The 13,804-nt window shown below is 37.5% G+C and overlaps 1 protein-coding gene across 1 annotated transcript; it reads left to right on the top strand.

Annotated features, from left to right (window-relative positions):
- Positions 1-9,406: 9,406 nt before the first annotated feature.
- On the top strand, positions 9,407-9,895 carry LOC120088991 (uncharacterized). Its single transcript, XM_039046430.1, has one exon. It carries the CDS (start codon positions 9,407-9,409, stop codon positions 9,893-9,895), a length of 489 nt encoding a protein of 162 aa, XP_038902358.1.
- Positions 9,896-13,804: the final 3,909 nt, after the last annotated feature.

Below are 13,804 nucleotides of genomic sequence, written 5' to 3' on the forward strand. Positions count from 1 at the left end.
AATCTGTTTTTACAAGTCCATGTGTTCGACCCTAGACTTACCAGGAAACTAAGAGGAATTTACACTTGAATTCCGCTGGGGAAACTTGAGTGCACAACGCAATTCCATCAACGCATATCATCTATATTTCCACATCATAAATATGAGCATCAACTATGGATAAGAGTATTCTAATAGACTTTATCATGGCAATCGGAGAGAAAGTTTTTTCATAGTCCACTCCTTCTCTTTGGGTAAATCTTTTTGCCACAAGCCTAGCATTTTAGGTCTGTACCTTTCCAGCTTGGTCTCGTTTTCTCTTATAGATCTACTTACAACTGATGGGTTTTACCCCTTCTGGGTTATCTACAAGATCCCATACTGAATTGAAGTACATTGACTTAATTTCATGATGGATGACTTTAACCCACTGTTGTTTATCCACATCTTCCATTGCTTGTTTGAAAGTTAATGGATCCTCTAAGCCATCATCAGGTATGATGACTTAAGTTTTAATTAAACCCATTTATTGGTCAGGCTATTGCACAACCCTCCCACTACGTCAAGGCACTCTTAACTTTTGAGAAGCATGTGGAGTACCAGTTTCATCAATAACTCTTGTTAATGGACCTGCGCGATCTACGACTCTTGTTGATGCATTTGTCGTTTTTCTAGTCATTTCATCTATTACTAGCCTATTGGGAGGTAGGTGATTCTTGATATGGTCTTCCTCTAGGAAAGTTGCATTTGTCGATACAAATACTTTATCTTCCTAAGGATCATAAAAATAACCACCTTTTGTCTTTTTAGGGTAGCCTATAAATAGGCATACTTTTGAATGGCGTTCCAGTTTCTTAAGATTTTGCAGCAACATGTGTGCTGGGTATCCCCAGATCCTGAAGTGATGTAAACTACTTTTACGTTCTCTTTAGAGCTTGCAAGGTGTTTCAGAAACACTTTTCGAGAGAACCATGTTCAATATATATATTGCACTTTCAACTATATGTCCCCAAAAAGAATGTGGCAACTGGCCATAACTCATCATAGAACGAACCATGTCTAACAAGGTTCTATTTCTCATTTCTACCACACCATTTTGTTGTGGTGTGCCAGGTGCTGTGAGTTGTGACTAGATTCGATATTCTATCAAATAGTCTTGGAATTTCAAGTCCATATACTCACTACCTCGGTTTGATCGAAGTGTTTTAAGCTTTTTACCTAATTGGTTCTCAACCTCTGCCTTATATTCCTTGAACTTTTCAAGTGTATCAGACTTATGATGTATTAAGTAAATGTAGCCATACCTTGAATAATCATTGACGAAGTTGATGAAATATTCATAGCCCCCTATAGCTTTAACATTCATCGAACCACAAAGGTCCAAATATACTAGCTTCAAGGGTTCTTTGGCTCTAAGACCTTTTCTAGAAAAAGATCTTTTAGTCATTTTACCCTCAAGACAAGATTCACATGGAAGTAGTGAACTATCTTCTAACTAATTTAACTGAAGTCTCAAGTGCCAAAGATATGCATTTGGAGAAACTTTCCTTTTCTTTTTTGAGTTTCAGTTGTTTTAAACACCTCTATGTTGAAAACGGCTTTTACCTCAGTTGGTTTTAACATGTACAAGTTATTTCTAATTTTGCAGAAGCTTGTTTTATCCATAAATGGATCTATTAAGCTTGCAAATCTTTTGCTCTTAACCCTGCTGTATAAACCCTTCTGGTTGAGACATATAGATACTTTCTTCAAGATAGCCATTCAGAAAAGCTATCTTCACATCCATTTTCCATATTTCATAATCATAAAATTTGGCTATGGACAAGAATATTCTAACAGACTTTATCATGGCAACTAGAGAGAAGGTTTCTTCAAAATCTACCCCTCTCTTTAGGTAAACCCTTTTGCCACAAGTCTAGCTTTGTAGGTCTATACCTTACCAGCTTGGTCTCGTTTTCTCTTGTAGTCCCATTTGCAACCGATGGGTTTTACCCCTTCAGGTTGATCTACAAGATCCCAGACAGAATTGAAATACATAGATTTCGTTTCAAGGTCCATGGCTTTAATCCATTGGTCTTTGTCCACATCGTTCATTGCTTGGTTAAAAGACAATGGATCCTCTAAACCATCATCTAGTATGATGAATTGAGTTTCAGTTAAACCCATGTACCGGTCAGGCTGTTGCACAACCCTCCCACTACGACGAGGTATTCTCAACTCTTGAGAAGGATGTGAAGTCTCAGTTTCATCACAAACTCTTGTTGACGAACTTGCTCTATCAACAACTCTTGTTGATACATTTTTCGTTTCCTTGGACATTTCTTCTATTACTAGCTTACTGCAAGGTTGATGATTCTTTATATAGTCTTCCTCTAGGAAAATTTCATTTATCAACAAAAATATCTTATCTTCTTGACGATCATAAAAGAAACCACCTTTTGTTTCTTTTGGGTAGCCTACAAATAGGCATAATTTTGAACTGTGTTCCAACTTTTTAGGATTTTGCACCAACACATGTGTTGGACAACCTCAAATCCTAAAGTGATATGTATTTCCTTTACGTCCTCTCCAGAGCTCGTAAGGTGTTTTAGAAACACTTTTCGAGGGAACCATGTTTAAAATATACAATGCAGTCCTAACTACGTGTCCCCAAAAAGAATTTGGTGACTGAATGTAACTCATCATGGAATGAACCATGTCCAACAAGGTTCTATTTCTCCTTTCTGCCACACCGTTCTATTGAGGTGTGCCAGGGGCGGTGAGTTGAGACTGAATTCCATGTTCTATCAAATAGTTCTGGAATTCCGTGTCCATATACTCACCACCTCGATCTGATCGAAGGATTTTACCTAATTGGTTCTCAACTTCAGCCTTATACTCTTTGAACTTTTCAAAAGTTTCAGACTTTTGGTGCATTAGGTAAACATGCTCATACCTAGAATAATCATCTATAAAACTGATGAAATATTCATACCCTTCTCTTGCTCTAACATTTAGAGGCCTACAAAGGTTTGCGTGAATCAGTTCTAGGGGTTCTTTGGCTCCACGACCTTTTCCAGAAAAAGATTTTTTTTTATCATTTTACCCTTAAGACAAGACTCACATGGTGGTAATGAACTGTCTTCCAACTTATTTAGAAGATCACTTTTAACCAAGTCTCAACTGCTAAAGATAGGCATTTGGAGAAATCTTCCTTTTCTTATGAGTCCCAACAGTTTTAAACATCTCTATGTTCAAAACAGCTTTGGCCTTAGTTGGTTTTAACATGTACAAGTTATTTTCTAATTTTGCAGAGCAAATATGTTTATTTGCCTTATTGATGAACACTTCATCATTTTCAAAATAAACTTTATAATTTGTTCTAGCAAAAAGAGACAGATATTAGATTCCTTTTCATAGAAGGAATATAATATACATTTTTCAAATAAATGTACTTATCTCCTATAAATAACTTCATATCTCCCACTGCTTTGGCTGAAACAATCTCCCCGACCCCTACCTTAAAGATTGTTTCCCTTCTGTCAACTGTCTCCAAGAACATGTTTCCTGTGAGATAGTACATATATGATTTGTGGTACCTAAATCAATTATCCAGATTTTATCGTTTTCCACTAAACATGCTTTGTTAACAAGTAAATCATATTTATCTTGTTGTTCGAATTATGCACTCTCATCTACATAATTCATAATTTCAGATGAGTTGGGAGATAGAGGATAATCCTTTGTTAAAATTCTTTTTGGTATATTCAACTGCTAGTAATTTGTTTGTTGATTTGATTTTACTGTTATCGAGTATTCTAGAGGAATTCGACATGCTCATAAAATTCAAACAAATTCTAATTAGCAAATTGTAACTAAATCCAAAATCAAGTTTTAGCAAAAAGTAATAATGTACCCATAACCATTATTTATTTGCAACGATACTTTAGTGAGTCAGAATATGTGCTACCGAGGGGCAGTCATATACTTTTTCACTAAAACAAACAGTTTTGACCAAACACTATCCCTGGAATAACTTTTATTCCTATTGTCTTCGGAATAACTCTTATTCCTATAGTCGTTTAGTTATCGTTTTCGGTCAAGATCTTTACTAACATCTTAGTAATTCTTGTAAGTGTGACCCGCCATTTTCAGATCTTATAGAACGATATGAACTTGCCTCTGAAGTAGAAGACAAAATCCAAGACGGAACTATAAAACCCTATTCATTTTACTGAAGCGTGGGTTGTTTCGAATCCTATGTTACAACCCTTCACTAAACGACAAGCAAAGGGCCGCCTAAAGCAAACCAGCAAGCGCAACATAGGAATCTTACGGTTCAAACTAATGGAAGAGACCGTAGGATATATTGACACATATTCTTCACCCACTTACTATGAACTACTTCCTCCGTTTATCTTGATATTGACTCATACAAAACACTTTCCGAATGGAGGCCACTTCCAGGTTGAACGAAGCGTCATATGAATCTCATGGTGTAAACTATGTGGAGACATGATAGTTAAAATCTCTATTTTAAATAATAGACTTATGTTTGAACAACTTCCTCTCATTAACCGAAATCTAGATTTAAGCTAAAAAATACTTTCCGAATGGAGGCCACTTCCAGGGTGACACGAAGTACTACTTAAATCTGGATTGTGAACTCTTAGAGACGTGAGAGCTAAAAATAACATATCGTATATGTTATTAATCTCCCACTGAAGTTTTCTAAAAACACTATCATATAGAAGTTATTAACATGCCACTGAAGTGTTCTATTTGGGTAGATTTATACTTAGAATCTTTTTGGCTAATAAAACAACCCCAAGTCTATGTGGTTTATCTAAGTATAACTCTTATAATTGGATTTTAACCTATGATGTCTAGGTGATAAACCATTTTATTACCTCATATCATTCACATATGCTCATAAAACCAGTTACCAACACTCAATAATTCAGCCATAATCCCCAGGTAGGAGGTGTTCCATAAACCGTCAACTTAAATACCCCCAGCCTTAGATAGGATTATATACTGGTTGAGTTTGTAATCTAGGTTTTATAAGTTTTAACAATTAACACGGGTGGTCAACCTACGTGAGCATGCAGCTGTTGTTTATGAATTTTAAATGTCTAACCTAATTTTATAACAACTTATAAAACTTTAGACATGCTAAACATCCATAACATACATAAGACATAAAATATTTAATATCACGCTTATATTAAATACAAGAAACCCTAACATGCATACTATATATTATAATAATTATAACATACTTTCAATGCATGTAACATGCTTTCTATGGTAGGATTTTAAATCTAAATGGCATATTGTATGCACATATAAGATTTATTTAATTATAACATACATCAAATGCATAAATAATTAAACACAGACTGATATGGTTTTAGTTTTGGCATAAATAAGCAAACAGAAGCCTACCTATTACAATCAGCTTCAAAATCGTCTTTGAACCGCTCGAATCGCTCCAAACCGAACCCAAGCATCTTGAACCGAACTGGTTGAGTCTGAACTGGACCAGCCAAAAACACTTTGAGGCTAAACTGGATTGAACCTTGAGAAAACCGGTCGAGCTGGCTGCTCTCGATCTAACCTCAAAGTCTTGCTAAGGTTGATCGTGTAGCGCTGAAGGCAATCGTCTAGCTCCATCACCTTGTATTGTGAAGGGGTACATGATCGATTAGTGTTTACCTCAAATAAACAATCGCTTAGCTTTATCGCATAGAACTACACGATCGCTTAGTGTCTACCGAAGTTAAACGATCACTTAGCTCTATCGTATAGAACTAAATGATCGTTTAATACCATCGCCTAGCGCTTCATCTCATCATTTAGTATTCGTTGTAGCTAAATGATCGCTTAGCTCTATTGTATAGAACAACATCCCGTCGCTTAGCTTTTCGTCTACACGATCGCTTAGCACTAGCACGTAGCATTTCATTGCATAGTTTAGTGCTCAGCTAACGAGTGTGTAGTACCATCGTATAGTAAATTCAACGTATCGTTTAGTTCCTATGCCAAAGCTAAATGACCGATTAGTGCTATCATATAGCAAATTGAACGCATCGTTTATCTTCTGTAGGTACACGATCGCTTAGTGTTCAACATCACAAGGACCAGCGCCTATTGCTATACGGTCGTCTAGCTTTTCTTCATATCGTGTAGCATTTGGAGCTAGATGATCACTTAGCAACTGAATCTCGACAACGATTTTGAGCAGAAGCTGAAAAACTAGAACAGCAGCTCGACCTTCTTCACTTGTTTCATCAATTACATCTTAATTTCAACTCTAATGACTATAAATAAATTACAGACTCTTGCTAACACATAAAAGCTCATCAAACAAGAGCCAATTACAAATTTAAATGAGAAATTAAAGAGAACTAAAATGCCAAAACTTAGAAAAATCATATTAGTGCATCAGTTTCATATATCTCATATAAAACACCCACCAAACCAAAATTAAACCAAATTGAATACTTATTTGATGCTCTGATACCAATTGTAGGATTGTATCGGCAACAACGGAAGCATAAGGATCATCTAAGCACTCTAATTCACTAATTTTGGCAAAATATAAAGCATGCTCTTGCAAAAACAAGTGAGTTTCAAGACATACCTCTAGTAAAACTTCTTTAGAGCTCCTTCTCTAGCTGCTATTTTCTCCAAATATTGTTGCAGACCACCACAAGATCTTCCCCACTATTCTCTTGGTACTCTAGATTGAGTTGTGGGACTCAAAACAAGCTTGAATCAAGGGATGAAGGAGAGATGCTCACTACAGTAATCTTGTTGAAGAATTCTTTCTTCAACTCAAATTTTCTCTAAAATTCTCTATAGATTGCATGCCCGAATTTCACTCCAATCTCTTCATTATATTGTAAATCAACATACAAAGGAGAGAGTTGCATGAGTTGCAGCTCATGCTTGGAGAAGACAAGGCAAAGATAAAAGCTTTTGTGTGAGTAAGTTGAATGATGGATAATGGAAAATCAACTTTTTCCATTTTGTGTTTTATTTTTCACTTTTTCAATTTTATCTTAAAAATCAAAAGTTGATTTCTTAAAATCTATTTTGATTTAAAAAACTGAATTTTTTTTAATTAATTCATAAATTAATTTTTTTAAAAATAAAACTTAATTAATTTAATATTAAATATTAAATTAATTTTAACACACATCCATCTTAATATATTTAAATCATATTTAAATATAAATTCTCCTATTCCGTTTAATTCTCAAATTAAACACGTAATTTTATCTTATATAATTACTAATTCCTTTAATTATCCATGGCATCACCGGCAGCCTTGACACACATCTGATGGAAGCAAGAGATTGCCTACATCTAGCACCCAACCTCTCTTCTCACCTCTGTATTGTATTACATTTTGGTTTAAGACATTAATACATTTTGTAATCAATACATCTCTTTAGTTCCTTCACCACCTTTTCCATCATCTTCTTCTACTTTATCATCTTCTGTTTTTATCGCAATGAGTTAAGTGTAGATTGCAAGAGTTATCACATATTCAATCATGTGGCATAGAGATATGACGCTTGTAGCACACCACCAAGAGGTGTGCTTTGTGTGAGTATAGTGAGCCAATCCTCTTTGCTTAGTGCAAGGCTATTGCAATGCTTGTCTATGAGCTGAGTAGCTATAACCAACTGCCCAAGAAGGTAAGAAGTGGAACTTGCTAAGCAAAGTGAACGGTGTCCCTAGAGATAGGAATAATCTTATGCTCAATGCAACCATGCATTATAGAGATATAAGCATGTGGCTGACCAGTGAGAGGTGTGCGATGTGTTAGTGTGGCAAGTTGGAATTACCCTTGTGACCAAACTTAATGACTTAGTGAAATTTCCCCTCAACTCTACTTCTCCATGCATCTCATTACGCATTAACAATTGTCGCATCTCTAATTGTCAAACTCCAATTGCTTAGTCTGTTTAGCCAGGAGTAGGAGTAGCACATAGCTAGTTAACTTTTTTTTCTTTTTATTTTTATTCACCGCCTCAAACGCATTACTTTACAAGCATCTATTAGTTTCAAGTCCTTGTGTTCGACCTCGGATCATCCCGAGAAACTTGTGTTCATGTTATACTTGGCAAGAGAGTAAGAAAACTTGTGGCATGAACGCATGGTCATTGCATAAATGATTAACACAAGTAAGAAAACTTGTTCCAGGGTCTTTATGAACGCATGGTCATCGCATATCGTGTGACAACTTCTTTATGATGCCTCAACAGTAGGGGTTTTATGGACAAAACTTACACTGAAGCAAAAGTGATATTAGATCGCATTTCACGAAACACAAACGATTGGGTTGATGATGGTTATAGGGGTAGAAACACTGAAAAGAGAAAGATGGAGAGAGCGATTATTTTAGTCGACACAGTGACCTCATTGGCTGCACAAATGGTCGCAATCACCTCTCTCCTTCAGACTATGGCAATAAAATAAGGAGCACTGAATCAAAATGTCGCGCAGGCCAATACACTAACGTAAGTCGTTGCAATCAGTTGTGTCCAATGTGGCGATGCCCATTCAGTTGATGTATGCCCAGCTACCCAACAATCCGTATTCTCCATTCACAACAACCCATTCAGTAATACATAAAACCCTGGCTGGAAAACCACCCCAACTTTGGATGGGGAGGTAACACAGATCAGGTAAGACAAAAGAATATGCATTAGAACCACTAGGGACATAAAGGGAACCCTTTTGGATTCATCAAGTGTCGTAGGGCCACCAACACCATCAAAATAGACAATTGTACAATCATAGCCAACCATCTAACTCAAACACTTCAACTTTTCTAGAATCTCTAGTGAAAGAGTATATTAAAAAAAATGACGCATTAATACAATAGCAAGCTTCATCAATTAGAAGTCTGGAAGTGCAAGTAGGATAGCTAGCGAGCGAATTAAAAAAGCAGACTACCAGGAACCCTATCGAGTAATTCAGAGGTTCCGCGAGGAAACAGGAAGGAGCAATGTCAACCTGTGACATTGTGTAGCAGAAAAATGGCTACTCATGTGTCAACAACCCATAAAGAAGACAAAAGAACAGACGAAGCAACTACCACTGAACACATACCAACTATTGCTAATGCTCCCATCAACATTGCAAAAGAAAACACCATTACGACCAACACACCCACATTATCTCTCCAACGTCAGAACCACGTATCGAAAAAGTATCAACGCAACACGTCTCCCAAAACATCGTTCCAACACCAACATCGCAAGCAGCCAAGAATGTTGAAGAGTAGACACCTACTCAAGAAATGAGGCAGGATCCTTCGTCGTTTCCTAGCAGGTTGAGGAAAAAAGATGACAGAAAATAGTTCAAACGATTCTTGGACGTCTTAAAGTAGATTCACATCAATATACTTCTTGTAGAGGCACTTGAACAAATGCCTAGTTATGTGAAGTTTCTTAAGGATATTCTTGCAAACAAAAGGAAACTTGGGGAGTACGAAATAGTTGCATTAATGCATGAATGCAGTGCGTTATTTCAAAATAATCTCCCCAAGAAACTGAAGGACCCTGGAAGCTTCACACTGCCTTGCTCTATTGGGAGAAAAGAAGTTGGCGCGTTATGTGACCTGGGAGCTAGTATTAACCTAATGCCACTTTCCATTTTTAGAAAGTTGGGTATTGGTGAGGCAAGACCCACCATTGTAACCCTGCAGCTAGTGCATAGGCCAATAACGCATTCTGAAAGGAAGATTGAAGATGTGCTCGTACAAGTTGATAAGTTCATATTACCCACCGACTTCATTATCCTGGACTATGAAGCAGACACAGAGGTCCCCATCATCCTAGGTCGCCCATTTTTTGCTATAGGGGGTGCATTAATCGATGTACAGAAAGGGGAGTTGACAATTCGAGTCGACAATTAGATAGTTAAATTCAACATATTCAATGCGTTGAAGTACCGCGACGATATGGAGACCTATCAGCACATGGATGATCTGAGAATTGAGCATTGGGATGCAATACAGAAGAAGCTTGAAGAGGAGGAAGTTGAAAACAATGCATTCATGGAAGAAGTCCGTGTGTTTTTAAAAATAGATCTTAGTTTTGAGTCAAATTTATCTAAACGTACTTTGCAAAAGATTAAGCCATCCTTAGAGGAGCCGCCTACATTGGAGCTCAAAGCGGTGCCAGCTCATCTCAAATACGCTTATCTAGGAGACAATAACACTTTGCCCATCATTATTTCTGTTGCATTAAACGAAGAAGATGAGAAAACGCTATTGAGCGTGCTAAAAATATATACCAAAGCAATTGGATGGACATTGGTAGATATTAGAGGAATGTGTTCTAAAGAAGGGAGGGACGACTGTCATAACTAACAACAAGAACGAGTTAATTCCTACAAGAACTGTAACTGGATGGCGTATCTGCATAGATTATCGCAAGTTGAATCAAGCTACAAAGAAGGATACTTTTCGCTACCTTTCATTGGTCAAATGCTTGACAAACTTGCTGGTAGCAATTTTTTTGCTTTTTAGATGGATATTCAGGCTACAATCAAATGGCCATAGCACCAGAAGATCAAGAAAAGACTACATTTACATGCATGTTTGGCACTTTTGCCTTCCGTCACATGTCGTTTGGCCTTTGCAATGCACTAGGCACCTTTCAGAGGTGCATGATGGCGATCTTTTCTGAATTTTTGGAAGACTCGGTTGAGGTGTTCATGGATGATTTTTTCCTTCTTTGGAAATACATACGGAGTATGTCTCAGAGAATGTGTTGAAAAAGTACGAAGAGACTAATCTTGTTCTGAATTGGGAGAAGTGCCCTTTTATGGTATCTGAAGGTATTATGTTGGGACACAAAGTGTCCAAGGCAGGAATCAAAGTGGATCATGCAAAAGTTGATGCGATAGCCAAGCTGCAGTGAACGTCAAAAAATTCAAAAGATTCTTGGGTCATGCAGACTTCTACCAAAGATTTATTTGAAGCTTTTCCTAGATTGTCAGACCACTTAGTGCACTCCTAGAGGCTGACCGAGTGTTTGAATTCGATGACGCATGCATGAAGGCATTCTACACTCTGAGGGATGCACTCATATCAGCACCTATTCTGGTTGCTTCTGATTAGTCGCAACCCTTTGTTGTAATTGTGCGACACTAGTAACTATGTAGTGGGAGTTGTATTGGGCCAAAGACAAAATAAAATTATTCATCCTGTCTATTATGCCAATAAGACTCTAAATGATTTGCAGGAAAATTATACCACCATAGAAAAGGAAATGCTTACAGTGGTGTTTGCACTTGACAAATTCTGCCAATACCTGATTTGGTCGAACGTGTTGGTATACACTAATCACTCTATGATCAAACATTTGATGGGAAAGAAGGATGCTAAGGCCCAGGCTGATCCGGTGGGTCTTGCTTCTACAGGAATTTGATTTGGAAATCCGGGATTGAAAGGCATTGAGAACCAAGTAGCAGATCCCTTGTCAAGGTTAGAGAATCTGGAAACACAAAGGAAGGAAAAAGATATTGAGGACTGCTTCTTAGACGAGAAGCTTATGGAAATACGCGACAACAAACCTTGGTATGTGAATATCGTAAACTTCTTAGTTTGTGGCCAAACACAAGAAGAATACTCTTCCCAGCAAAAGAATAAGTTAAGGCATGACGCAAAATTCTACTTTGGGATGACCTCTTCTTGTACAAACAAGGGCCAGACCACATCATGTTAAGATGCATCCCTGAACACGAAATTCATTGCGTCCTAGAGCAATGTCATGAGTCCCCCCTATGAAGGACATTTTGGGGGGCAGAAGACTACTGCTAAATTCCTTCAAAGTGGTATTTCTGGCCAACATTATTCAAAGATGCCTGGGCCCATGTGATACAATGTGATAGGTGCCAGAGATTGGGAAACATGACTAGAAAAGATGAAATGCCGCTAACTTCTTGTTGGGGTTTGTGCCCTAAAGTCTCGTGTCCTGTAGTTTGTAAACAATTTTGTACGAACGCTTGTGATGTATAATATATATGACATTTATTTCACTTATTGACTTTGCACATTTGATGTTTTTTATTTTACCACGAACCAATAAACTTAATATCCCTGGTTTTCTTTATGTAACTTAAGCATGTATGTAGTGACATACAAGTGGATCATATCTCAAGTGACAACCAAAAATGGTCTGTAGTATATGGATATAGGAGGGAAACCTTATCCTGGTAACACTATGGACGCAGCCCGCTTTGTGGAATAGTTACAAGTGTTGTGACTTGTCACAGATGGTCTGATCCTGATCATTCGTGTAGGGGACATCAGAGCGGGGGCGTCCTATACAAAGAGTTTGTAAAAGACATGCCCTCAAAGTGTTAACGTCTCGTCATATAACTCCGTTCATGACAAAGACTTCACTTCACTAGGATGACCATAGGTAACATGACTTCAATCCTGAGTGAGTTGGGAACTCCTACCATTGAGGGCGGTTCTTTGATTTGCATGGGTGTGAGTGGCCAGTACACCGACTCAAACCTACCACTTTGGGGATTCGTCTGATTTAGGAGCTGGGAACTCAGCTTCACAAGATGGAGTTCACTCCTTCCTCGAAGTAGAGGTAAGTAGATAGATAGCTCCTTTAAGGGCTGATCCTGGGGCTTGAACGATGTGGTGCCACACACTTTCTCATGGCCCGAGAGGTGTTCACACTAGTAGGACTATGTTGTATTGTTCATTAGAGGGATCAGTGGTACTTAAGGAGTAAGTTCTAACTATAGGGACAAAAAGGGTAAATTGGCCCAACTATACTTACGAGTATCTATGAAGGGTCATCGTAGTGATAATTGGCTATATCCAATGGACATAGAAATATATCTGTGGTAATAAGAGTTCATTTGTCGGCCTTTAGTAGAATGCCTGGCAGTTAACGGATGGTGGATATAGTGGCTAAAGAGTTTAGTCAGTTATTCATGTAACGTTCGAGCTTCGAGCCATAAGTCCATAAGGTCTTCTTAGTAGCTTGGATAAAAGTTGAGAATCAGTTTTTGGGTCAGTTTGAAATGTTCTAATTGACGAGAGGGAGTTCGATTATATATGATATAATTGAATTAGTTAATTATATATAATATAATTAATTTTATAAGATACATTAATTTGGTGGAATTTGGATATAAATATGATTTATATCTAGTGGAGGAAAAATACTATGGTTAGTATATGATATTAATCCATAGGTTATGAATATAATGTGATTATATTTATTGTCTATTAATTAGACGGTTAAGGGATAATTGGTCGGCGTCTCTTCTGTTTTCATAACAGATGAGTAAGATGAAGAATCGCTTTGAGACACTTAAATAGCTCACGGTGTGTTAAGCATTGGATGTGTGACATAGTGTTGAAGTGTGTCATCACTTAGTAAAAGTCACAGCCTATACGATAGTGCTGAACGATCGCTTACCTATATGATAGTGTTGCGCCACCGCTTAACGATTACACTAGCGCGCTATTTACTTAACGATCGCTTACCTTTTTCTAAGTGATTGTTTAGCGCTTGATATTTACTAAACGATCGTATAGATGATCACTTAGCTTTTCCTACACGATCGTTTAGACGATTGCTTACCTTTTCCTACACAATCGTATACTTCACCTAAACAATCAAGCATTTTGTCTATACGATAGATGAGCCTTTCTCCCACTTGCTTGATCGTTGTATGCAATCTCCCTTCCTCCTCCCCTCTACCAAATTCGAACAAAGCTTACCCTTTGGATTCTCACTCTGAGAATACTGAGGGCTCTGAGTGGTGGTGTTCCTCGTTTCCTTCTATT

Source organism: Benincasa hispida, chromosome 10, assembly GCF_027475165.1.
Source record: "Benincasa hispida cultivar pf3 chromosome 10, pf3_genome.v1.1, whole genome shotgun sequence".
Classification (NCBI taxonomy): Eukaryota; Viridiplantae; Streptophyta; class Magnoliopsida; order Cucurbitales; family Cucurbitaceae; genus Benincasa; species Benincasa hispida.